At 38.5% G+C, this 27,460-nt stretch overlaps 1 protein-coding gene across 5 annotated transcripts in view; it reads left to right on the top strand.

The window, feature by feature from the left end:
- The first annotated feature begins 220 nt into the window (after positions 1 to 220).
- The window catches only part of fer (fer (fps/fes related) tyrosine kinase), an 86,783-nt gene continuing 59,543 nt past the window's right edge, over positions 221 to 27,460 (top strand). For 2 of the 5 annotated variants that reach the window (XM_012962967.3, XM_031900191.1), the window contains exons 1-9: positions 221 to 443; positions 13,415 to 13,689; positions 16,413 to 16,586; positions 18,575 to 18,674; positions 18,984 to 19,167; positions 19,396 to 19,533; positions 20,347 to 20,466; positions 20,606 to 20,728; positions 21,413 to 21,602. In XM_012962967.3, the coding sequence (XP_012818421.1) occupies positions 13,483 to 13,689; positions 16,413 to 16,586; positions 18,575 to 18,674; positions 18,984 to 19,167; positions 19,396 to 19,533; positions 20,347 to 20,466; positions 20,606 to 20,728; positions 21,413 to 21,602 (1,236 nt within the window). In that variant the 5' untranslated portion in view covers positions 221 to 443; positions 13,415 to 13,482. 5 annotated transcript variants of the gene reach the window in all.

The following is a 27,460-nucleotide window of genomic DNA, read 5'->3' as shown; positions in this document are numbered from 1 at the left end:
TTGCAACCACTAGGAACAATACTTCTTTGTTGCATTTTGTCCCTTGTACAAGTAGGACATCCAGTGAGCCCAGAAAAGACTCAGTTTTCCTCATTCCTACATTTAGGAGCGGACTTGGTGATGGCAGGGGCATTTTTTTATTCCTTTCAGTTATGCTCCACAAAAAAAGCAGCAGCTTCCGTGTCCTATACAGACTCAGCATCTTACACGCTCAGCAATCATTCGCTCCATCACTTCTCATTCTCCCCCAGGCGGGTACGTCGGCGTGCCTGCGCTCCCACTCACAGTGTCCGTAACGGTAGTCTCATCTCGCGAGAGTATGACGGGAGTGTGGGAGCGCTGGCCGGCAGAGCCGAGATGATGGACATTTAAACAGTTATCCGGGGCTGGGGGCTGTGTTATGAGATTCGGGAGTGTCCCGCGGAAAGCGGGATAGGCAGGCGGTACGTATCGGGCGGCACTCTGGGCCTCTCCACATTTACCCTTTCCTTGGAATCTGTCGCTATTATTGTGCGCTAGTAGCACTTTGTACGCCTTTCTGGCTTAGCTGTAACATTGTGGTTCGCTTGCTGCTTAGCAGTGGGATCCCATATTGATGGCAGATAATGCGTGCCGTACTTATCAGGCTTGGGAGTCAGACTCGCCGGCATTGTGGCAGCTTTGGCGTCCATGGTGTTCATTAGCGCAGGAGGCGGTGCCTTCTAACTCTTGGGAATGGGATGGGTGCAGCTTGTATACACCTTGTATAAAGTCAATAAGCCCGTGTGTATTATTCCCTTATTATTAGTTTGGGGGGGGGGGTGAACCCAAAATAGGGAGATGTTTTCTGCAGCCAAAATAGCAGCAAATATTGCTATTTGGAAATAATTTGTATTTATTTACTTTCTTTCTAAAAGTGACATTCAAAGTGATACAGCTGTACATATTCTGCTGCCTTTTCTCCCTCTTTGTTATTTACTATTCTGCGCCTCTCTGTCTTGAACATGGTCATATGGTTTGCTGAGGTTAGTTACACATTGCCCACATTCATTCTAAGGCTATACTTCTAGTTTTTATTTTTTTCTTTTCATTCAGGCCCACTGTTTTATACCTGTAATTACAATGCTTAGGGGTAAGTGGCACTACAATAACTAGATATGTTCCAATATACAAATATTTGGCCTGATACTGCATTTCTACAAGTGAATGTAACAGTCGAAAAATGCCATTGTCAACAGTGGTTGCCAGACGTTGTTGCTTCAAGTCCCTTCGGAAGTCTAACATTTGGTCCCAGCTCTTAGTTTACAATAAGGTTACAGATATAGAAAAACATTTATGTTTTAGCTGTTTAGTCAGACTTCACAGAATATCAAGGACAGCATATAACTCTTCACCCCAATTCCCACCCTCCACAGACATTCAAGGCTGAATTGTCAGATATGGAGGTAGAAACAATAGGATTTCTACCTCCTTCTTCTGATTCAGCCCTGAAGGTCGATTTTGATTGGGCGCCAAAATCTTTTAACCCGCCCGATTGGGGAGTCGACCGATATCCACAGCCTTTTGCGATATCGGTTAAACACGCACCGAATATCGTACGAAACAAGGTATGGCCAGCTTTAGTGTTCAAGCTAAGCACTGCCTACCTCTGTCCCAGCCTGACGTTTTTGGTACCACTGGGTGTACATTCTACCCTGTGACAAGTATAAAGGGCTAGTGAAAATGGTGTAAAATTGTTAACATATAATTAAAGTATGTATATCTTTATGTAGTGCTAATTGTATATTCAGTGTTGTAGATTGTTACATTCACTTGTAGAAATGCAGTATCGGGCCAAATATCCATGTTAACAAGGCTAATTAGTAGTAGAAAGAGCCATGCCCTAGGTAGGGCATGGCACAATTGGGGGTGAAAATGACATCTGATTTTTTTTTGTCTTCCTTTCAGATATAAAATGAGGCCTCTAAAATACGGCTAGTGTTTTAAATTGTGAAATAAGCTGGAGTTTGTAATGTCTTACTATTCTGTGCTAGTACAGATGTGTTTAGATTGTATTAACACTTAGCGAGAAATTAATACCTGTTCTTCCAGTGTCTCAGCGAAACCATTTTGTTATGACATATACACATTATGCATACTGTAAACAAGTCAGTAATTGCACTGTATAGCGCTAGGACCTGTCTCTCACCTGCCTGCTCTAGCTGTGGTTGTTTCACTTGCCCTACCAGGCTTGGCTGATCAAATAGCTAATATAAGGCTGATGTATGAGGTGTAAGGGTATTAGTTAACGTCAAAAGCCTTTAAATCTTTTTGGAAGGGTTGCGGAATTCAAGCAGATAGTAGCTGCAGCTAGACTTTTTCATATGACATTGTGACATATGATTTATGGTATACCTGGCAGAGAGTATGCCAGGTACATATAGCTTTTTGGAAGACTGGTAAATATTCTTGGAGGGTAAATATTCTTGATGCATATTACATCTGTGAAGGGAAGCAGAGGGGCTGATTCACATGAATGTCTAATTGCAACATAGCAGTTAGCAACCTGTTAAATCTTTGCTTTTATTATGTAACTTGTAATCTACAAAAACTAATTATTGATTAATAATGCTTTGTAATATTAACTACCATGATGTAGTTTAGTACCTTTCCCAGTAAACATAATGGGTTTATTCCTTCTCATTCCTTGTTAATAACCCTCTGGTATGTATTACAGTAAAATTGAAATTGTAACTGATAAGATTTATTTTAAGGGGGCAGTGTCTGTATTTACCTTTATCATTACATTAAATAACATTAGCCAAGTAGTTAAGGATGTGAAAGAAAATGTAGCTACCATGTAAGATTTCAACAAATTCTAAACCCAAAGCCTAGACTTGGGGCTTGCTTAATATATTGTGCTTCCTGTGTCAGCTTCTGTAAAAGAAGCATGTGGTTAAGAGACAAGCCAACACTGCCTAATGCCAGTGCAAGCTCTGTAATCTTATGTTCTATTTGTCCCTATTGCCATGCACGCCCGCAAAGTATAGGATATTACTCCGTGATAATAAAAAGCATTGGTTGGTCCCCATAACTAAGTTTAAAATAGTTAAGGAAAGTTTAACACAGGCAGGGATTGCTTTACGTTATGTTTTTAGGCTTTTTTACTGGCCCAAGGCACCCACAGCCCTTACATATTTAAGATCTGTACCTCTGAAGATACTCCCCATCTCCTTTTCTGCAAATTCAAAACACATGCTCTTGACTTCTGTAAGTTACCTGAGGTTAAGGACCAGCTCACGGCAAACAGCATAAAATTATCATATTACATGGCAAGTCAAAAACTATTCTAGATCAGAATTTACACGAGCCATGTAGCATCACCTTCAGATGAACTTAATTATGTGCTTGATAATTTCTGACAACTCCTAAACTAAGCATTTCAGCAGTTGTATGTTCCCATGAGTCATTAGGCATACTTCTGTTCGTTTCTTAGAAAAATGCCCAATTTCTCCCCAAACATCCATTCTGCTTTCCTCTTTGTCATTTTTGCCTTCTGTTCATGCTTTTATTTGGCGCTGTTAGCATTATGGTCTATATAAACATCACTTTAAAAAAGCAAAGTCTTTGTACAGATTTACAGGTCAGTGAATGCAGTTGACTGGGAGTACTTTTGTCCATGAGTTTAACATAAGTTGTGCTTTTTACATAATGTTTTAAGGGGCAGGACACCTCCTTAAGTCAATGAATAGTACTTGGGCTGAAAATACTTTTTGCTTGTTATTTTAATCACACAAAAATCTGTTTTTCTTGAGCCAAGCAGGCAAAACTGGCATAATTGACAATACCCTGTGTTTGATCCTTGCAAGTCTGTTATGCAGTGTGTTGTCTATGCACTCGTAATTTTATAATCTGCCTCGCAGAGACCAAGCATGGAGTAGCTCCAGTCTCCCTGTTTGCCCTGTTTAGCTCAAGAAATAATGTATAACATACATTTTTTGTGATTAAGACAACAGGTAAAGAGTATGTTTAGCCTGTTCATTAAACTTATGCTTAAAGATGTGTTGCCCTTTTAATATATATTGTTAGTTTTTATAACCGCAAAAAATACTTTGGTCAATGGTATGTTGATATAGGGCTGAATGGACACATACCATAAGACTGGCCATACACATTTATGGTCACATTTCTGATTCCTTTCCAAATCATTGAAACTGCAGAAACTGAAGAGGGAGATGTGGCTCCTCTTCACTCCCTTACCAGCCAATGCACCAAACACTTTCAAATACAGCAGGTGAAATTTTAAAATATGACATCATCTATATTCAGACACAATTTCAGGATGGTCTCTTGGAACTGACATACATTACCAAGATAGTTGGACAGTATATACTAAGTATAGCCATACTTTGCCTGCCCTATGCTGCCTGTGTTTCTTACTCTGCCTGCCCTATGCTGCCTGTTTGTGCCATACTCTGCCTGCCCTACCCTGCCTGTGTGTGCCATACTCTGCCTTCCCTATGCTGCCTGTGTTTGTCTTACTCTGCCTGCCCTATGCTGCCTGTGGGAGGTGATCCTGGCAGGGATTTTTTCTGGGAGTTTGTTAGCAGTTGGAAATAGCCATTAATTGGTCCCAAAGGTGTGTAATTATATGCTGGGGATTGCTGTGCTTTCCACAGGGGAGGAGGAGGAGGCGGCATATGGATTTAAGTGTATGTCTTACTATGACATAATATAATTCTTTCACATATGAATGATGGTTGATATCCCCGCAGTGAGCACCAAGCATTTGGGTTTTTGCTGCGCTACCATCATTAATGTGGGCATGGTCTTAAAAGCTCTCGTGGGTGTGGTTTAAAAAGGGGAGTGGTCAAAACAGGCTTCCATTAGCAGCTCTCCACCATGTATGCAAAAAAATTTAGGCCCTCGGCACCACAGAAGTTGGACAGCACTGGGCTAAACTATAGAGGAATTAATAAAAAAATCTGATGAGTAAACTAAATGAAAGATTTGGCATCACGCACAGGGCGCCTGTGGGAAGGGAAGCCGCATGCTGCATCTTCATCTGACGAGATAAAATCTGATGGTGTCTGACCAACTTTTTTTTCTCATTGAAGTAGATTGGCTGTTAGCTATAGATGCAGGAACAAAACACAATCCAACTTGAAACCAGTACGTTATAAAATGTAAGCATGTAATGTGATTGGTTAACCATGTTGATAGGTGAATGCAGTTATTTGTTGATCTTCATATTAAACATGACCAAGAGAAATTAGAAAATTAGATAATTGTGTGTGTAAGCAATAACAATAACCAAAAATGCAGAAAAAAGTTGTCTTCTGTAAGTGTGATAGTAGTGAGGGAGTTCCCTAACAGTTCTCTTGTTATCAGAAGGAAACATTTCTTTCTTTGCAAGCTATCTGTAATATGTACAGCCCTCATTTTCCCTTTCATATAGATAGTAAGGAAACTTCCTGTCTCTGTGCTCCATTGTGAAGGTTAGCGGTCGTTTCAGCACAAGGCATAGCATCACAAAAGGATGCAAAACTATTAAGAACTCTTACAAATTATTCATTTTGAGGCCCAGTAATGAAAATGCTGCAAAATATTTTTTACAACATCTGAACTGAATTCGCATTTTTAAGTATATTTGCATAATTTACATTTTTAAAAAAAATAATGAAACAGAACTGTACTGTGTTAGACGTTTTATAGGCAGGTCATTAATAGGTTTTTTTAAAGGAGAATGAAGGGGGGGGGTTCACCTTTTAGTTAATTGCAAATGTCTCAAAATATCACTGTCTACATCATACTAAAAGTTTATTTAAAGGTGGACTACCCCTTTAAAGGAGAAGTAAACGATGAATATGGCTAGAAATGTCATATTTTATACACTAAACTGACTGCACTAGCCTAAAGTTTCAGCATCTCTATAGTAGTAATACAGGAATAATGACAGGAGCTCTCCATCTTGGATTCTGTTAAAACTGTCCCAGTGTACTCTGAGCAGCTGTTTTGAAGTTAAGCTTATGGGTTGTTGCAAATTATTAAGCAGAAAATGATGTTTGCCTGTCATATAAGCTAATGCTATAGGGCTGATTATTAAATTATTCAATGTAGTATCTATACTGATTTCTAATCAGCCTTATATTGTGACATTTCTATTCTATATATACAGTATATTGTGAGTGGGCCCCTAAGCTCCGTAAGTGACAGCAGCACAGAGCATGTGCAGTGAATTGGCAGAAAAGAAGATGGGGAGCTACTGGGGCATCTTTGGGGGCACAGATCTTCCCTGCTAAAGGGCTGTGGCTGCCTTGGGCTGGTACAGAAGCAACATTTTTAGCCTACTTCTTTAGTTAGTCTTTAGTTGTCCTTTTAACTAGAGAAGTGAAGTCAACTTTTTGAATTATTTGCCTTTCTCTTCTGCCTCTTTCCACCTTTCAAATGGGGGTCACTGACCCCAGCATCCAAAAAATATTGCTCTGTGAAGCTACCATTTTATTGTTATTGTTACTTTTTAATACTTATTTTTGTATTCAGGTTCTCTTCTATTTGTCTCTCATGAAAACCACTCCCTGGTTGCTAAGAAAATGTTACCCTAACAACCAGATAGTTGCTGAAATACCAAACTGGAGAGCTGCTGAACAAAAAGTGAAATAATAAAAAAAAAAAAAACTACAAATAATAAAAAAAATGGTGACAAATTGCAAATTGTCTCAGAATACTACCCTCTACATCATACTAAAAGTTAATTACAAGGTGAACAAATACAAGATGGAGTCAGGAGTGAGAACAAAAATAAAAATAAGAAAAAACAACAACAAAAGAATTTGTTCACTGTTTTCATTGGTTTTTCACTTGTTAAACTTTCTTAGATTTACAGTATCTAGAAGAATTAAGTCTAAAACAACTGGACTTTTCTGAGTTTTTCTTGAAAGAAACTCAGAAAAGTCCAGTTGTTTTAGACTTAATTCTTCTAGATACTGTATATCATGACCTGGATGAATGAGAATCTTCATAGACATATTTCTTAGATTTATTTGTATTGGCTGTTGTATTTTAGCCTATGAGTAAGTGCCCTTTAGGCATGAAACGCGTTAGGCTTTATATGTCCCAATAACATTTATATTTTTTAATTCACTGCTGCTGTCATTTTTTTTATTGTTCCTACTCCATCTGCTATTTGAATGTTTATGGCCTGTGGCCTGGATTGAGGTTTGAGATGTGAGATTAATTTATCATTTCCTAACTTTTTGTTTCATTTTTGTAGCTCACACGCATACTGTTTTTTTTGGTTTTACAAGTTGAACAACCTGTTTAAAGATGTCTTCATTTCTGATGATTCACATTTACCTAAGCTTAGTAACTAACTTAAAATATAGGGGTGTATTTATTAACATTGGAGACAAATATCATGGGTGATGTTACCCATAGTAACTTATTATATCTTTGCTTTTGTTTTCTAACTTGTAGGTGACTATTGAAATCTTATTGCTGATTGGTTGCTATGGGCAATATCACCTGTGATGTTTGCCCCACAGTGTATATACAGAATATACAAGTCTTGATACATGCCTTATTATTTTTGCATGGCAACTCAGAAATCAGTGTATCAGAATTTAATATTTAGCCCTGTAGCAACCACTTCTGTCACAAACAAACCTAATTTTCTGCTTGATAATTTGCAATGACCCCCTCTCACAGGGATGAGACCCTTTACTTATCCACTATATCTAAGCTCCAGACCAAAGGGTGTCTTCAACATGCAATGTTGTGTACCTGCTAATATGGCTTTTAAAAAAAAAAATAATAAAAATAGTGTATATATATATATATATATATATATACACATACATACATACATACATACATACATACATACATACATACATACATTGTATGTACCCCTGCACTTAGTGGAATGTTATAGTTGCATTTAAAGGACAAAATAAGCTGCGGGGAGCCAATATATTGCTAACCACTAGGTGAATTACTGGGCACACACAAGTCTAAAAGTAGCCATACATTTTGTTTGGCAAGGTCTTCTGCCGGTTTGCCCGCCTAAGGTGCGCGATATCTGGCTAATTCGATTATTTTGCCCCAGGGCCAAGCAATCAAACTAAAACAGCGGATATATGGGATATATATATATATGGGCCATCGGACCAAGGATCACATCAATGAGCCAATGTGATCCCCTATCCGATGGGAAAATCAAACCTGCCCGATCAATATCTGCCCAATTTTAGGCCAGATATCCGATAGGAAGGACTGTCGAGTGTCTATACACGGGCAGATAAGCTGCCGAATCGGTGTCCATGTATGGCCACCTTAAGTCTAGTGAGGAGCGTCTGGAAAGTAAACGTCAAATGGTGGATTGAATCTATTGGGTGGGGGGGGTTATTGGCACCCACCAGGGAATTCATCTTTTCATGTGCTTTTAAAGCCAAGTTCTTATTAAATTTACATTGGGGATAGCTAATAAGCATGTTTTTGATATGTATACTAAACATACAGTATATATTTTCGTGCAATGTGGGCTACTGGTTTTTTTTTCAAATAACGCTTATAATATTATTTTATGGTTTATTGACGCCTGAAAATTTGCCTTATTGCCTAAACATTTGGCATTACGTCTAAATGCCTCGTAGGGTAATGTCACATTGGACATTTTGTTGCCCTACTGTTGCAAACAACTGTTTTTAAAGAAAGCAAACCACTTGAATGGTATAAAAATGAAGGTGGCAAGAGATTTACTGAAAAAAATGTGTTTTCTAAGCGCTGCCTTCATGTTTGTTTAGGTCATTGTGTTTCAGCTTTAGTAACATGGGTTTGTGATACGCTCATTTGCAGTTTCAGCTTGAGTAGTTGTGGCCTGGAGCAAGACTTTTTGAAGGGAAGTTACAGACACTTGCATTCCTCTGCAGAAACAGGATTCCTAAGCGTAAACCGGATTTTGTGTCCAGCAGCTTAAAGCTGCTCCTGGGCCTGAATGACCAGCACCGGCATGCAAGGAAATGAACTAGCTCCTGCACTCGGATTACAGGATACAAGCTCCAGGTTGTCCACTTGATGTTTTACTAAAATTACTTTGTCCCCTTCTTAAAAGATAACGGTATTGTAGCTTGCTGAAATCATTTGGTAAGAGTACTGCCATTTTTAAGAACTCCACAATGCGATAATTATTGTTTAGCAATAAGCTTGAAGCAGTTCGTTGTACATTGATACTAAACATGTATGCAGCTATGGGAGCTAGAAGAGCATTTCAAAGGAGGGAAGGATGTAATTGTTATTTTGGAGAAAAACAGAGGAAACAGAAAAAGGCTATTGTTTTCTGTGAAAACAGAGAAGGAAGCAGCGTTGTGTTATAAATATACATTCCACTGGTCATCACTGCAGTGATTGCGGTATATACATAATGGCGGTAGCTCAGTGGTTGGTTCTAGTACACATCAAGGTCTAATAACCAATTGGCAACTTGCAGCTTTTCTGACATTGTTTCGTTCAACTCCCAGCATGCCAATGACAGCCGAAAATGTTGTTTGTTACATTTTTACTCTTAATGGACAGTTGTTAGTCGTGACCCTCCTTCACAACACAATGCTTAGGCTTGGGAACTGTTTACATTCATACTTCCAAATGTTTGCATTTGTACTCCTATGTGTTCCAGTGGAACAAACAAAATCGCCGGGATTTCAGGGTGGAAATTATTAACTATGAGTTTTCATGCATCCACCCTGTGTGCATACTGACAGGCTGATGCCATGCAAGGTGTGAATGGGAGTATATTGGCCTTTTCTCTGCTGGCATAGAAATGGCAGCAGAGAAACTGTGTGCCACTAGCCTCATAGGGGTTTACTTCCCATTGGCCCCCAGCAAACACAGCAAGATTTGGGGGTATTCTGCAGGCATTTTTTTTACACATTTACTAATGCATGCCCTTCCTTGAAAAAAACTGCCTAAAACGTTTTTGTTGCACTGGATTTTGTCGTAATATTCGGTGGCATGTACCTGTAAATTCTCTCCTTATTCTGCTGCCCTAGGAACAGGCCCTTGGGTGCCAGTATAGCAAATATGGCCCTGACTTGCATGTTGTTTGCACATGTAAAGGAGCTGGCTTTTGGCAGAGCCAACACTCCTTGAGCCCTAGCCTAAGCATTGTAAACAACTACTCAAAGTAGTTTTGCCCACTGGACCAATGATTAGATAATTGGCTATAAAATGTCGAAAGAGAGCCACAGCAAGGACGATGAAGTCACAAGCTGCCCCTGTTTGCTGCTCTGTCCACGCATATGTTAGCACTTCACATATACTTTCACATATTGGTGACCTGTTCCCCAATGCCCACAACAGTATGCTTTATAACTTTTTTGAAAGTGCTGGCCAAGTGAATTGTATGTTAAAGCCTTTATTATTATCATTATCCTTTATTTTACATAGTGCTGACATATTCCTCAGCGCTTTAGAGATTATACATCCCAGAAGCCAATTTACCTACCTGTATGTTTTTGTGGGCAGAGAGCAGAGTGCCCGGAGGAAACCCATGAAGACTTAAGGTGGCCATACACGTGGCGATTTTCGATCATTCCCACCCTCCACAGAGGTTCATGGCTGAATCGTCTGATATGGAGGATTTCTACCTCCTGCTGATTCAGCCCTGAAGATAGATTTTGCTCAGGCGCCTTCAGTGTCCGAGCAAAGTCTTTTAACCCACCCGAACGGCGAGTCGATCGATATCCGCAGTCTTCTGCGATATTGGTTGCCTTGCCTACTTTCCTTACACGCACCGAATATTGTCTGATATCATTGGTGCGTGCATGGCCAGCTTTAGGGAGAACATTAAATTGCCCAATCTGGGATTGAGCCAAGGACCCAAGCGCTGCAAGGCAGCAGCACTAAACATTGCTCCACGATGCTGCTGTTTAGAGCATTTTAATTTCTTTGTGTTACTGACCCTTTAAATAATTGAATAATTAAGATACAGTGTGTATGAAAAGACAAAGGATATCCCAAACTGATGTGTTTTCTCTTTTCAGCTAAACAGAAAGAGGACTAATGATAGGAACCCCTGAGGCAGACTGAAATGACTTTTTAAGTTTGCAACATTTCTTGCATATGTTTACTATGTTCTATTTATGTACCCTATTGACCCAATGACTTGAAAAGGGAAATAGACGTCATGGTGGGAAATTGGTTTTTAAGTTTCAGTGATGTAAAAATAATTACACACTTAAGAAATGTATTTTTTTTAGAACATTAGAACCTATGCAGCCACTTAAGCTGGCAAATTGAAATATTAAATATTCTGTTACACATCTATTTTTTTTTTTTTTTAATATTTTTGTTAAAGGGGCAGCTCCATTCACTTCCTCCTCCAGTACGTTCATGAAGTGATCTGCAGCTGTACACTTGCAGTGCCTGTCTGTTCCAGGCTTCAGGATGACAGTGCTTGTCCCACTGTCCTTTGAATTTCAATGGATGGCACTGCTTTTTACAAATGTTTACAAATATGTCCCTCAGGCCTCACCAGGTCTAACACTGACCAGGCACAGGTTGATATAAGCTGATTATTTGGCTCCTTCAGGTAGTCGGCCTGTGTATGTTGGAAGCTGGCTGCAAATTGGTCAGATGTCTATTGGGCAGGTTAGAATGCAACACTGGGCAAGGATCTCATTGGTCTGGTGATGTAGTCCTTTTTCCCTGATGAATCTGCATAGCCCGTTTAGGGCCATATTTCGTGAAATGATAAAAATAAAGCAAGCTTTGTTTTAACCCTTTTCTAAATATCACCGCAATATCCTATACAAGTGAATAGAGAGCTGAGGGGTTTTCATGTGGTGAACTAAGGTTTTTATGCTTTGATAATTTATTCCCTTATGTTGTTAATATAACCAAAACAGCATAACCAGCCTGAGGTTACCTTTCATTCCCTTAAAAGGGTTAATGTTAAAACATTTCCTGTAACACGTGTTGGTATCACTGTGAAAATGTTTATCTGCAGTTTCACACATATCTCTTTCAAATCAATGGTAGTTAATATCAGGTAGGTCATTTAATTTGATATAGCTCAAAAAAATAAATCCCAAAACAGCCTGCCATAGGCTAACATTGCTGGTTTGATTACTTGTCAGGCAGTTGCTGTGTTTGTTGATAGTGGGCTGTGTTAATTCCATTTTAATAAACTACCCATTAATTCGAGATTTGAAGTTCACAAAACAAACTTTGTGCACCATTAAACTTGGACACTGCATTATGGCTAAGGAAAAGCACTCTTTAAATCTCTCTGAGTCATATGTCTTATATTGATCTCAGTGCTCTATGGTATAGTTTTTTGGCACAAGCTTTTAACCCGCCATGGATAAGCTGGTTATAAAGAAGGGTGGGATAAGAATACAGAGGAGGAGTTTTCATTAATGTTTAAAGCCTTTGCCGCAATGCCATTTGGTAAGGGTTTTAGCAACAGCTTCTCTCTTTAAAGTTGTCCCAGCATGCATCACCCAGTGGCAGAATCTAATATTTCTAAATGATTAGTTGGGTTGAAGAAAAAAAGAGTAAACTACTTGAACCATAAATGTGTGTTGCTTTAAGGGAGATGCTGGCACTGGGCCCTTCAGAAGTGGATGATAGGTGTGTCTGACATATTGCTTCTCTTCTGAGCCTTCAACCTGAATGGGTGTTAGTGGAATCGTACAATGATACCTTTCTGCAAAGCAGAAGGGATTGAAAACTAAAACTTTTTAATAATATGCTGTGCAGTGGTTACAGCTTTTATCTTAACGCATATTTAAAAAAAAAAAAAAAATTGTACAAATTACAGGTAAAGGCTCCATTAGTTGGATTGTTTGTAACCTGGGGTTTTCCTTAATTTGGAGCAGCAACGATTGGTTCATCCTGCTGGCATTATCCCTGTGTTCCGGTGTACTTTCTTCTTTATACTGCCTGGGAGGGTACTGATCCTTCTACTGAAAAGCACTGGGTTTCACTTACTATATATACAAATATTTTCTGTTCTTGTGACCACTGTTAGTTTACTGAAAATGTTTTGTGTATTCCTTTGCCCATAAGAACAGGATTCAGCTGTAAGAAATGTTACACTGTCAACAGTGGCACCAAATTTTTCAATCAATGAGGCATCAAATGTTTTGCCCAATATGTTTTTCTAGTAAACCAAACCTGTTCTGCCCAAATTTTGTCCTGAATGGTCTTTTCTACAACTAGCACTTTTAGGCAATTGTCATAAAAGTTTTTTTTGTACTCTTGGCGCTGTAGCTGGCTAAGGACCTGAAGTAGCCCCATGTTTCTTGCCCTAGTATCTTACTAACCCTGTTTGCCTTTAGTTGCAAAAATAGTCTAAGCTAATTCAGAGTTCAGTGTTCAACCAATGAATTTGTAGTGGTTATGCAGAACGAATACTTAAACACGTTCCCATTTTAACTTCAATTTTTTTTTTCAGAAGTCTGGGTATGTGTTGACCAAAAAGAATTTCTATAATCATCACAGCTTCCAAGTGGCGTGGGGAAGATGGGCTTTGGCAAAGAGCTCAGATCTTCTCATGATGCTCTGCTCAAACTACAAGACTGGGAGCTGCGGCTGTTGGAAACTGTGAAGAAATTTATGGCATTGAGAATTAAAAGCGACAAGGAGTATGCTTCGACTTTACAGAACCTTTGCAACCAGATGGACAAGGAGAGCGCCCTCCCGCTTGATTACATAAGCAATGTATCCAATGTAAGGTTTTAGGAATAACAATGAGTATATATGTTTTATTTTTTCTAAAATCTTGAAATAAGAATTTAACATTTCGCTTGTTAAACCTATCAACCAAATTAGCAAGGTTTAAAGCAACCTATGGTAGTTGAGCTGCTGGACCTGAAGTATAGGTTGCTGTTGATGCCTAGTGATTTACTTTGTCAGGGGCTTCAGCCCAGTGGCGTTTAGGAGCAATCTCTGTTTCAATCATTGTTTTGTAGCTTTGTCCTTTTTATATTTAGCTCTGCAGACAGGGTTTTATTTTCACAGTGAGTGCATGTGCAGTAAAACCTATAATTATAAAGTTTGGTGTGTGGGGAAAATTGCTCAATGCTGCAAAGTGTTGCCATAGGAGTGCAAACATGGCCAACTTGATTGAATCATTCCTGCTCCCTACTTTAGCTTGCAGATGCCTTTTGTGGACATTAAATTGTTAATGTTAGCAGAAATTAAATAAATGTATTTTATGCTACTATGGGAATAGTCCACGTCTGCCAGTTATGCTTAGTTAAGCATCTGACATATCTTTCAGAAAATGAACTATGAAAGAACGATAAAGTGAAGCTGAAGCCATTCAAATTAAATGAAATTAAAAGAGAAGAAAATGTAGTGGGGCTAATTTATCATCACTGCCTGTGGGCAGTAAACCCATAGCAACCAATCAATGATTGACTTTATTCAGCCAGCTGTAGGTAGAACAATTAATGCAACAATTTGATAGGTTGCCATGGGTTACCACCCACGGGCAAGTTTTTACCTCTAATATCTTTTTAACTTTCACAATTTTAAAAGCCTGAGATTAGTTTTAAAATGTAGATGCTTTTCCTACCTACAATTACTATTACTTGTTGGGGCTAGTCCAGAACTTGACTGTCTGCTTTCCTTGAAATACTTTCTCTCTTAGTTCCCATTTAAAAAAAAAACAAAAAAAAAAAAAAACCTTTCCTTTTGTGGTTGATAATGTTAATGCAAAGTTCCATGTTTGAGTATGAGTTATGCTAATGTAACAGGGACTACTGTATGTATAGAAATGTTTTACCTCCCCTGAATTAGTGGCTGAATGCCATGCATGCCAACATTAATAGCAGCATGGCATGTAGCCCCATTGACTGGCACATAGAAAATGCAAGCAAAGGAAATTGGTGGATTCTCTCTGTGCTCCAGCCCTTAAGGTGACAGTATTTAGTTACTATTTTGTTTAACAAGGAAGTGAAAATCAAGTTGTATAGGAGGAACGTGCAAGAATTACGTACTGTCACTGGTGTGAGGACTGGTTTTACTTCTGGGCGTGATAGGGAGGAGCAATGAGGATATAGTATTGCTTTCTTATTTAACTAGTATAATTAGTGGATGTTTTCAGACGTAGTCTTGGAAAACACAACAAATAAGCAGTGTTTTGCAGATCCTAACAATTCATGCACAGAGTTTGCTTTAATTAACTGATTGCTTTTATTTAAAAGCACTAAAACTCTTATTTAAGTATGTAATATAGCACTGTTTCAGGTTAGAAAATATAAAAAGAAACATAAAAAATGAAATGCTGTTTTCATAAGTAGCCATGCCTCACCCCCCCCTCCACACACACCTACACCCACACACCTATACACCCATTTAATTGATGCTTGTGTACCTGCCACAGATTCTCAGTAGGGTGAGTCCAGTGCTTTCACAGTGCTTGTAGGCCATTCACCTTTCTGTTCTTGAGCCAATGTTAAGGTGGCCATACACGGGCTGATTCTAGCTGCCGATATTGGTCCCTTAGACCGATTCGGCAGCTTATCGGCCCGTGTATGGGCACTAACGATGGGCCTGCCCGACCGACATCTGGCCTGAAATCGATCGGGCAGGTTTGATTTTTAGTCGTGGCAACTTCGCCAAGCAAGCGGATCTTAGCGTGTATGGCCACCTTTACTTTGGCCTTGTGTTTTGCATCATTGTCATACTGAAAGATAAACTTTCACTTGCACTATCTATAATATTTCCTTCTCTTTTTATAAGTAATTTTGAGCTTCAGTACTTTGAAATAAAAATGCAATGGAGAATGACATTTCAGAGTTTTTGGTAAATAAGAGAATGTTTATGGGTGTTAAGAGACATATTGTCAAAAAAGCAAATGTGCCCAGTGCATTATACGCCTTTTAAATATAGAAGTAATGTGCTTTAAAAAAGATGTTTTGGGTTGATTTATTAAAAATTCCTTCAAAAACCCTACTAGTCCCACCCTGCATATGTTCTACTTCCTGCTGCCTCCTTTCCCTGCAAGGGAGCCGGCCACACTCGGCAGACTGCATTGTAGGATAGGAACTAATCCGCAGCTAGGCTGACCTGATAGGGAACTGAAGCCTGTCTTTGCTTGTGTAATTAGCTACTGTGGTTGATATGGTATGATTATTCCCATCCCTCATTTGTAACACTGACAGGGACAGCTCCAATAACGAGGCTATTGTAATGATCATTTTTTAGCCCAGACTGAAACCAGCACCATATAGTATTTATTATTGCCTTCGAGATTAGGGTTTTTCCAGTTATGCTTTATATTTTAATACATTTTGAAAGAGGACACTCATTTTTGTTTCCTTCAGATGATTCTGTTTATAAAACATTTTAATGTACATGTTATGTTTAAGAGTTTGTGCTGTATTTTTTTGGCATCCCTTGTTTTTAAAAGGTGCTTTTTTTTTTTTTTTACTGCTATTTTTCAGTCATGGTTGCACTTGGTGCAGCAGACAGAACAGCTAAGCAAAATTATGAAGACGCATGCCGAGGAACTCAATGCTGGGCCACTCCACCGCCTTACCACTTTGATTAAAGACAAGCAACATGTAAAAAAGAGTTACAACAATATCCACCAGCAGATTGAGGCTGAAATGAACAAGGTAGGATATATATGTATCTTGATGTCAGTGAACCAGCTATAAATAGTGTGTTCTAAAATGAGAACATGCTATTTATAACTTAAAGGGGCAGATATTTAAGTTCACCTTTAAGCATCTGTGAGTTTTGGTCTAGCTGTGTAGAGGTTCTGTCAACCCATGCTGCTACGGAACAATTCTGGGTAGTGCAGGTATGGGGGAAGGCACCCTAACATGCCATATAGCAGTCACTATATGCTCGGAGCGCAGTGTTTGGCATGGCTAGTGACACACACGAATTTACTATGGGCGCTGCTCTGAAAGCAGTAGGTGCCCATATATAAAGCAGTTGGCCCCTGTATCCATGGAGTGCAAACTGCACTCTTTTTAGCTCATACAGGCACATGAGGGTCCTGTACTTAACATCTGCCTTTGGCAGACAGTAAGTGCAGGATTCCCTTGCATCTAGAGTCATCTTCTGCCTTAAAAAGCTAGTATACCCCCCTTATTCAACATGGCTTAATCAAAGAGGGCTTGTGCTCATTCGTTTTGCATGTAGTTTTTAGAAAAATCTTTTTCGTAATTTATTGAGCTGAACAGGGAAATTAAAACTACTCTATCCTTATGGTTCTTTTGAAGCAGTACCCGTTCACAGATAAACCCCCTGCCTATTGAACCTTTAGGGCTCTGGCACACAGGGAGATTAGTCGCCGCGATAAATCTCCAGTGTCTCAGGCGACTAATCTCCCCGAGTTGCCATCACCTGCCATCCCACCGGCGAAAGTGTAAGTCGCCGGTGGGATGGCACACGCAGCGGCACGATTTCAGTGAGATTGCGCAAGTTGCCTCGAGAGGAAACTTGCGCGATCTCACTGAAATCGCGCCGCCGCGTATGCCATCCCACCAGCGATTTACATTTTCGCCGGTGGGATGGCAATCCGGGGAGATTAGTCACCCGAGACACGGGAGATTTGTTGCGGGCGACTAATCTCCCCGTGTGCCAGAGCCCTTAGGGTGGAGACACTCAGAGCTACTAGTAGCAGCTACTTTTTCACAGCTACTGAACACCAGAAAATACCCTGCCATAGAAAATACTGGTAATTGCCTCTGCTAAAACACATGTAGAGCCTGTTATCAGTAAATGCTGTAGCTTTGTGTTTTTACCCTTAATCAAAAAATCACTACAAATGTGTGAAGTAAGGGAGGTTGTTTTAAAGATTTCAATTCTCATTTCTTGTTTTGTGAAAAGTGTTTATCTAAATTAAAGAATAGGCAGAATATATACTTCAAGGGCGCTTGCTTTGCCCAAGTTTTATGCAATTGTCTTTTGTAAAATATTGGGCAAGTGATAAGAACATTTTTGTGATTTACATGTTATACTGTATAAGCTAGTTATATAAACTATCCCTTTTTTGACTTGCTAAGGCAGAACCTTCATTGTAACAACAGTGCTGCTGCTGCAGCTTCTTGTTCTCTGCTCCACTTATTCAATTTACTGTAAGTTAAAGACCTTTGACTGTGGAAATCGTATCGTACTAAAAAGCCTCTGAATCAATATTTTTCGTAAAATAATGGTCAGTAGCAAGATCCAGTACATGTTGTTTCATAAACCACTGACACAGTTTTAGGCCTTTTTTTCACTTTAGTTTTTTTTCTTTAAATTAAAATGCTGACTGTGTCATAACTGTGTCTACATAACCAGAAGGAAACCTTTTGACATATTTTACTTTTGTGGTAGGTGGGAAGTGCAAGCTTATCTGCTAATAATCTTCAGTCGGTAGCTGTATTTATTGCTTTTTATCTTTGGGCTGATGACAAACTATTTGGCTTTGGGCATTTTGCCAACCTTTTTTTCCCCAAGCTCGGAATGCCTGACAATTACTCTATCAAAGGGCTGTTTTAAAGATCTCCTTTCATATTGGTCAGAACTGTCTGTAGACCGTTTTAGCCACATTGCATTTGTTGCTGTGAGGTTTCACACTTGAAGTAACTTATTTAATCTTTGCAATCAGGTCTCAAAAACAGAACTGGAAAAGCTGAAGTCAAGCTATAAACAGTTAACAAAAGAAGTAAATTCTGCTAAAGAGAAATTTAAAGATGCATCGACAAAGGGTACGTGTATTCATTTTTTTTTAGTGGGCAGAGAGTACTGGGGTTCTAGGTTCCTATATTCCATACAAAAATTGTGCTAATTCTTGGCTACACAGACAGCTCAGCAGCTCTCACAGTATCAGAGGTGTTAATCTTTGCATTGCTAGTGAAATACCATGTGTTAATGAAACTATCATTTCATGCTGGGGGCTGTGGTTTTATTTAATAATGCAAAAATTGTCCCTTGCAACATGGCCACTACAGGAAGCACTGTTATTTATATTGACTTTCATTTTTTTATGTACATATTTTTTATTTTTGTGTGTGCAGGAAAAGAGACAGAGAAAGCCAGAGACCGATATGATAAAGCAAACATGAAGCTTCATATACTTCATAACCAATATGTCCTTGCTGTAAAAGGAGCTCAGCTTCATCAGCATCAATATTATGACTCCACTCTCCCCCTCCTGTTGGATTCTCTGCAGAAGATGCAAGAGGAAATGATACAAGCCCTGTAAGAAACATCCATTCTAGTTATAAAACCAAAATTTGTGCACAGTAAGAAATGAAGAAATTATGTATAATTGCATTGGAACTAGATATATATTCTTTCTTTATGCCGTAGTGCATCTCATAATAATAATAATAATAATAATAATAATGTGTCATTCATAAATGATCCCTCTCTGTTTCTTAATTAAAATGAAAACTAAAGATATTTTTCTCATTATTTCTGATCCAGTAAAGGCATTTTTGCTGAATACTGCCAGATTACCAGCCTTGTTTCTGAGGAAATTGTTGCTGTTCATAAGGAGCTTGAGACTTGTGTTGAGGAAATTAATCCAAGCACAGAGTATGAAAACTTCATTGAAAAGCACAGGTGACTGTTTTATTTTAATCTTTCACTTTAAGCTAAATTGTGACTCTAGCGAAGTGCTTGTTTAATATATTAAAAACTGTTCACAGATTATGCACCCGATATATGTATTCCTATGTGCAGATTCTCCAGTTCCGCAGTGGCGCAAGCAACACTTTGAAAGCCAAAGCTGCCTATGCACAAGTTTGAGTGGAGCTTTTATGACCAGTTGGTTGTATGTTGGTGCAATCAGGCTACACATATGGATAACCACATTGCACTAATCCATTGGACTGGCATTTAGGGCCATTTAATAAATTTGAAGTCTGTACATGGGTAAACGGTCATTTGGCACATTGTTCCTGTGTGGCTGCCAGCAAACATCTAATGAACTTGAGGGGCACTTTGAGTGGATCAAGATCCATCTGTGATTATGCATACACCTTTTATGTATGAAATTAAACTGGCATATGACTTTGTTATAACTTGTTATTAAGTTATATAAGGATATATAAGTTATAACTTAAGTTATTTCTTTAGTTCACAAAAACAAATTTTTTGCCAGTGTTTGTTAATTTTTTATATAATACAGGTCTCCGATCCCAGGCATGCCAGGGAGTAGATGTTGTACCTGTAGGATGTTTATCATAAGGACTTGTGAGCTAGAAGCACTAGGAATATTGTACCCAGAGCTACGGGTCAGTTAGAATATGTAGGGGAAGAAATGCTGTCAACCAAGCTAAAATTCCAAGCTAAAAAATCTTAATAAATTAAGGGTAAGGTTAAAGCTGAATTCCAAACGTGAATTTTAGCATTTTCTACTCTTGTTTCTAACAGGACGGAAGAGACCAGGGAACCAGATATAGAATTTGACACGTCTTTATTAGAGGAAATAGAAAATCTGCAAGCCAATGAAATCATGTGGAACAATCTCACTGCAGACAGTTTAAATTCAATGTAAGTCATGTTCTTCTAGGGTGCTTAGTTGCTAACTACTGGCATTCGCTAAATCTGCCATCTAACTACAGCATGGCATTTAGCAATCATCATCTTGTTCTATGGCTCACCGAGGCATATTCTACAATTTATTTTGTAGGTTAAAAACAGCAACCGAAGAACTATCTCAGACACAGCAATCCCTTTTAACCAAAGAGGAACAACTGTCTAAACTAGAAGTGAACCTAGAAGAATCTGCTAGCACTTGTGAAAAAAAGTCTGAGTAAGTGTTTTTTTTGTTTTTTTTTTACAAATCTTTCTGGAAATGTCATTTGCATCTTACAGGTCTGTATCTGGGACATTTAGCAACTTCAGGGGATGAGAATTTTACAGACTACAAGAACATTTATTGGTTCTTTTTTTTTGTTTCTTATGGTTACTTTTATTTGCATAGCAATTCCTCTGTCCTGAAAATGTATTGTACAGAACTTTTTCATATAGACCGAAATATTTTTTTTTTTGCAACACATTTTCCATTTCTTACTATATTCTGTACCAACCATTTGCATGGTGAAAGATTATTATTACTATTAACATTTATTTATAAAGCGCCAACATATTCCGCAGCGCTGTACAATAAGTGGGTTTCATACACTGGACATACCGAGTAACATATAAAGCAATCAATAACCGATACAAGAGGTGAAGAAAGATAATTGAAAGACCAATCAATTGACCACCCAAATAAGAAGCAGAATTATAATGTAGTGGTGTTTTTAAAGTGCATATGAACGTTTTATTTCAGGTATGCATATGCACCCTCTTTGATGAATCAAAATGTAAAAAATGAGCTAAAAGGAAACATGTAAAAGCATAGATATCACTGGCCAAAGAAATGTGATCTGAGAGAAAAGACATGTATAGAAAAGTGAACATGACACAATCCTCTTTGCTCTTTCTGCGTTAGTGCTGTGCTATTGCTAAGCCAAAAACAAGCCATTGAAGAGCTAAAGCAGTCAATTGAGCAACTGAAGTGTGCAGAGTCAAAACTGTCAGCCCAAAAGATGCTACTGGACCAGAAAATTCAGCAAAATGAAGGAAAGGAGCCTCCTCCAGTGGTTAATTATGAAGAGGATGCCAGATCTGTTTGTTCCGTGGTGAGTAGCACATTTTCTTTCTGGATACCATTTTACAAGCTAACTTTTATTCTATAGACATGTTGTTTTATGAAAAAAAAAAACCTATTGAAAAAACATACTGTATCTTTGGTTAGTCTCACTTGAGTCTTTTAGGAGATACTGACACCTAAAATGAAATATATCAACATTGTCTTTGCATGCTGTTTATAATTTTGCCATAAAAGTACTTTCTGATGCTTTTACATTACACATTAGATCCCCCAAGTTCCTCTATAAGGGATCTGCCATATTTGTGCAGCAGGAGTCCGTTAGCATTAGAATATCTATAACTGACAGGTTGAGAAGGGACAGTCAGGTTGGCAAAACAGTCAGGTTTAGGAAATCCAAGTAACAATTACTTACAAAAGCGACATCAGTTTCATTTTATTGGCTTGATGGTAATGTATTATAGGGCTTCTGAATGCATATACCTGTGCAAATGGAACAGATACAGGCCAATTACAAAGAGCGGGTGCATCAAACATAGTTATATACACACACGTGTGTATTAGGCTGTGCATAAATTAAAAACTATGCTCTGTTACTAGTCACTTAAAGTTAAAGAGAAGATATACACCCCTACCTATTTGACATTAGCTCATTTAGTTGAACTTATTTAGAAAAGGTGTAAAAACACTTTCTGAACTTCCAGATATAAATATAAAGGTAATTTCTACAAAACCTTATGTGATTGCACAGACTGAAGGAAAGCAAGATAACTCTAACCAGCTATTTCCCAAGGCCTTTTATGTGAAAAGTGTAATGTAACCCACTCACTGTATTCTGGGACTATAGAAGTCCCTCTGCTTCCCATAGTAAGTAGTTTATAGATTATCTGCAAAGCAAAGGGACTTCAAGTCCTGGGGTACACCACAGTGGAACAAGGTAAGGGACAAACACACAGACTAGGTTTTCAATCTGTGTGATCTAGTATGTCAAATGTTAAATAAATTAATATTGAATTTTATTTATATTAAAGGGATACTGGGATGATTTTTATAGTATCATTTTTATTTCTAAATTACATTGGAAATAGATCTCTCTACCACTTAAAATTTTATTCTTGAACCAACAAATGTCTTTTTTGTAGTAATATTGGTGTGTAGGTGTCATCTCATTGTGTGAGTCTGAGCTTTCAGAAAGAGCCAGCGCTACACATTAGGACTGCTTTCAGATAACAACCTATTGTTTCTCCTACTCCCATGTAACTGGAGGAGCCAGACTTGGACTTCTTACTATTGAGTGCTATTCTGATATCTGCTTGGAGCTGGGGGGATGATATGACTCCAACTTGCAGCTCAGCAGTAAAGTGTGACTGAAGTTTATCAGAGCACAGGTCACATGGATGTGGCACCCTGGGAAATAAATTAAATATAAAAAAAATCTTTGTTTTTGAAAAACCGATTTCAATGCAGGATTCTGCTGAAGAAGCTCTATTAACTGATGTGTTTTGAAAAAAAAAATGTTTTTCTCATGACCGTATTCCTTTAATTTGATTGAATATGTACTGTTTCTACATAGGTCCAATTCAATTAACTTTTGTTAAAAAAAAATTTAGGGGAATATTTCCCTTTAATGTGCTCTTTCTGTTGATGTGAAGAGTAATTGGGCTATGGCACAAGGTGAATTTTCTCCTACCTTATTTAAGCCTGTAAAGACATGCCATCACCCATTTATTGAAATGGGAAATGCCTGAGTGCAGGAACTGCATTACAAGTGGAGCGGTCACTAAGCCTTTCAGCATTATTATTACACTTACAGTTACTGTGTATATATAGGCAGTTCAGATCAGTTTTTATGATTTCTTGAGCTTAACAGGGCAAAATCTAAAACTGCAAGTTATATCATAATCTATACAGTGGTGTGAAAAACTATTTGCCCCCTTCCTGATTTCTTATTCTTTTGCATGTTTGTCACACTTAAATGTTTCTGATCATCAAAAACCATTAACTATTAGTCAAAGATAACATAATTGAACACAAAATGCAGTTATTAAATGAAGGTTTACGTTATTAAGGGAGAAAAAAACCTCCAAATCTACATGGCCCTGTGTGAAAAAGTGATTGCCCCCCTTGTTAAAAAATAACTTAACTGTGGTGTATCACACCTGAGTTCAATTTCTGTAGTCACCCCCAGGCCTGATTACTGCCACACCTTTTTCAATCAAGAAATCACTTAAATAGGAGCTACCTGACACAGAGAAGTAGACCAAAAGCACCTCAAAAGCTAGACATCGTGCCAAGATCCAAAGAAATTGAGGAACAAATGAGAACAAAAGTAATTGAGATCTATCAGTCTGGTAAAGGTTATAAAGACATTTCTAAAGCTTTGGGACTCCAGCGAACCACAGTGAGAGCCATTATCCACAAATGGCAAAAACATGGAACAGTGGTGAACCTTCCCAGGAGTGGCCGGCCGACCAAAATTACCCCAAGAGCGCAGAGACAACTCATCCGAGAGGCCACAAAAGACCCCAGGACAACATCTAAAGAACTGCAGGCCTCACTTGCCTCAATTAAGGTCAGTGTTCACGACTCCACCATAAGAAAGAGACTGGGCAAAAACGGCCTGCATGGCAGATTTCCAAGGCGCAAACCACTTTTAAGCAAAAAGAACATTATGGCTCGTCTCAATTTTGCTAAAAAACATCTCAATGATTGCCAAGACTTTTGGGAAAATACCTTGTGGACCGACGAGACAAAAGTTGAACTTTTTGGAAGGTGCGTGTCCCGTTACATCTGGCGTAAAAGTAACACAGCATTTCAGAAAAAGAACATCATACCAACAGTAAAATATGGTGGTGGTAGTGTGATGGTCTGGGGTGGTTTTGCTGCTTCAGGACCTGGAAGGCTTGCTGTGATAGATGGAACCATGAATTCTACTGTCTACCAAAAAATCCTGAAGGAGAATGTCCAGCCATCTGTTCGTCAACTCAAGCTGAAGCGATCTTGGGTGCTGCAGCAGGACAATGACCCAAAACACACCAGCAAATCCACCTCTGAATGGCTGAAGAAAAACAAAATGAAGACTTTGGAGTGGCCTAGTCAAAGTCCTGAGCTGAATCATATTGAGATGTTGTGGCATGACCTTAAAAAGGCGGTTCATGCTAGAAAACCCTCAAATAAAGCTGAATTACAACAATTCTGCAAAGATGAGTGGGCCAAAATTCCTCCAGAGCGCTGTAAAAGACTCGATTGCAGTTATTGCTGCTAAGGGTGGCCCAACCAGTTATTAGGTTCAGGGGGCAATTACTTTTTCACACAGGGCCATGTAGGTTTGGATTTTTTTTCTCCCTAAATAATAAAAACCCTCATTTAAAAACTGCATTTTGTGTTTACTTGTGTTATCTTTGACTTAAATGTGTTTGATGATCAGAAACATTTTGTGTGACAAACATGCAAAAGAATAATAAATCAGGTTTTTCACACCACTGTATTCTGATTCATATAAGCACAACCAAAACAAATCAAGAAGACTGCTGGAAAGACCCTATGCATAATAAGCTACTCCTTACTGTGAAACATAACAGGCTGAAACTTGGAGAGGGCTTTAACACAAGTCCTATTATTGACTAACTTGTTATATATAAGTGCAGCCATAAACACTTTTAGAATATTTGCAGCTTGCATGCATAGAAATACTCATGGTAAATATTTTTTCTCATTACAGGTATAAACTGATTTCATTTCACAGGTATTTAGTAAATAAGGTACCTGTGCATTGCCCTTAGCCCATTATATTTTTTGTGTTATTTAGTGTCTGTTTATGCTATGCATGGTGACAGTATAACTAAAGAAAGTGTTAGAAGAGATCTGTATCAAATGTATTCCTTCCTTTGTGAATAAGGTGCATGTTGATTGCTTCTGCATGCCTCAATGCCCTGTTAAAATTGGTGACCAAATAATTATATTGTGAACATTAATTCATTGATTATAATGATACAGCTTCACGCTGATGCTCATTATGGGTACTGGTTGTCAGAATATTTCTGAAACTTCAGCAGAACCGAAATGCAGAACTGTAAATGTATCTGTTAATTCTTAAATTCCTAGTTTGCTAAATGCACCAGCAAGCAAGGCTTGTCCCTTTAGTGCAACTGCAGAGTAAGTCTACACACCTATGCTGGTCTAAAGTAGAACTGGATGTTGTCAAGGGAATTCGCTGACTTTATCATTATATTATAAAGCATAAAATATTATATGTTTAGCCATGATAGCCACTGCTAGGGCATAGTTGGGCAGCACTGTTCTGTTCTACTCACGGAAGACAGAAACATTGTTTATGTAGTAGACCAACACACTGAACACTAATCTTTTTATGTTACATGTATATGGCATATGCATTTGTTTTTAAATTATATTTTTATTCTTTCAGTAACAGTTCTTCCATACCAGAGTATAGGATTACTTAGTGTGTAGTTTTGCCTATTACCCAAAGATGGCGCTCTTTGTTAGTAAATAAAGTGTGAATCAAACATTCTCATATTTAGGCAGCAAAAAGCTTGTCTTGCAAAAGATATTTTCGTGTTAATACTTTGCGGATAATTTAACAAAATGGTATTTGAAGGCTTATATGTCAGTGTGGTCTGATTGGATTCTTTTCCCTTCTTGCACTTCTATATGTACTATACATTTCTATTGTCATTTTATATAAATGGCAGAGTGCTACAAATATAAAGGGAGACCATTAATAAAAATGCTGCTAAAGCAAATGTATTTCTAAATGTTGGCCAGAATTAATGTTTGCCATTAAATACCGCGCCAGTATTTTAACAGCTCACAAAGTAATGCAGTGACCAGAGAGCATAAAAAAAATGTAGTGGAAACAAAATGTATCATTGAATAAACAGGAAATATTGCCCAGTATGGATGTTATAGTTTCATTAGTAGAGGGTTGTCTGTTCCAGTGACCCACACTGCTCATTTTTATTCTCATCTGCTTATGGCTGACCAAGCCCCTCTGCACTCACACCAGAGCTAAGTTGGAATTATTTTTGTCAGCTTTGATGTATGTCCAGATGTGCAAATCTGATAGAGACCTAATAACACAGACTCAATACTGAAATTGCTGCCAAAGGTGCAGCATCTAAATACTCACTTAAAATAGCAAGATCTTTTTGTATTCACTTGACATGAAAGAGTCTACAGTAAAAATGGGGAGAATTACAAAAAAATACTGACATACTCTGGACTAATTTAGCAAAATTACAAAAAACCTAAGTTTATTCAAGTCAGGGTATCAACACCCAGGGGCGGGTCAAGCTGACCGGGCACCCTAGGTAATCTGGCTGGCCCCCTCGCCCCTGCATTGTCCCATCTGCGTAATGACCGGCCTAGGGGTAGGCAGGAGGGATACCTGTTTGGCGCCCCTCTATCGTTGCACCCTAGGCAGTTGCCTCTTCTGCCTACCCCTAATTCAGGCCCTGTCAACACCACAGAAGGTTGTCTTCCTCAGGAAGGACAAAAGCTGGGAATATGTTAAAGGAACACCAAAAAATGAAAGTGTATAAAAGTAACTAAAATTTAATGTGCTGCTGCCCTGCACTGGTAAAAGTTGTGTGTTTACTTCAGAAAGTCTACTATAATTTATATAAATAAGCTGCTATGTAGCCATGGAGGCAGCCATTCAAAGGAGAAAAGGCACAGGCACAGGCACATAGCAGATAACATATAAAACACTATTGAATTCTACAGAACTTATCTGTTATCTGCTTTGTAACCTGTGCCTTTTCTCCTTTTTTCCAGCTTGAATGGCTGCCCCCGTGGCTACACAGCAGCTTATTATATGAATTATAGTAGTGTTACTGTAGCAAACACACCAGTTTTACCAGTGCAGGG

The sequence above is a fragment of the Xenopus tropicalis genome, chromosome 1, assembly GCF_000004195.4.
Source record: "Xenopus tropicalis strain Nigerian chromosome 1, UCB_Xtro_10.0, whole genome shotgun sequence".
NCBI classification, from domain to species: Eukaryota; Metazoa; Chordata; class Amphibia; order Anura; family Pipidae; genus Xenopus; species Xenopus tropicalis.
This window is presented reverse-complemented; position numbering and strand designations above follow the sequence as displayed.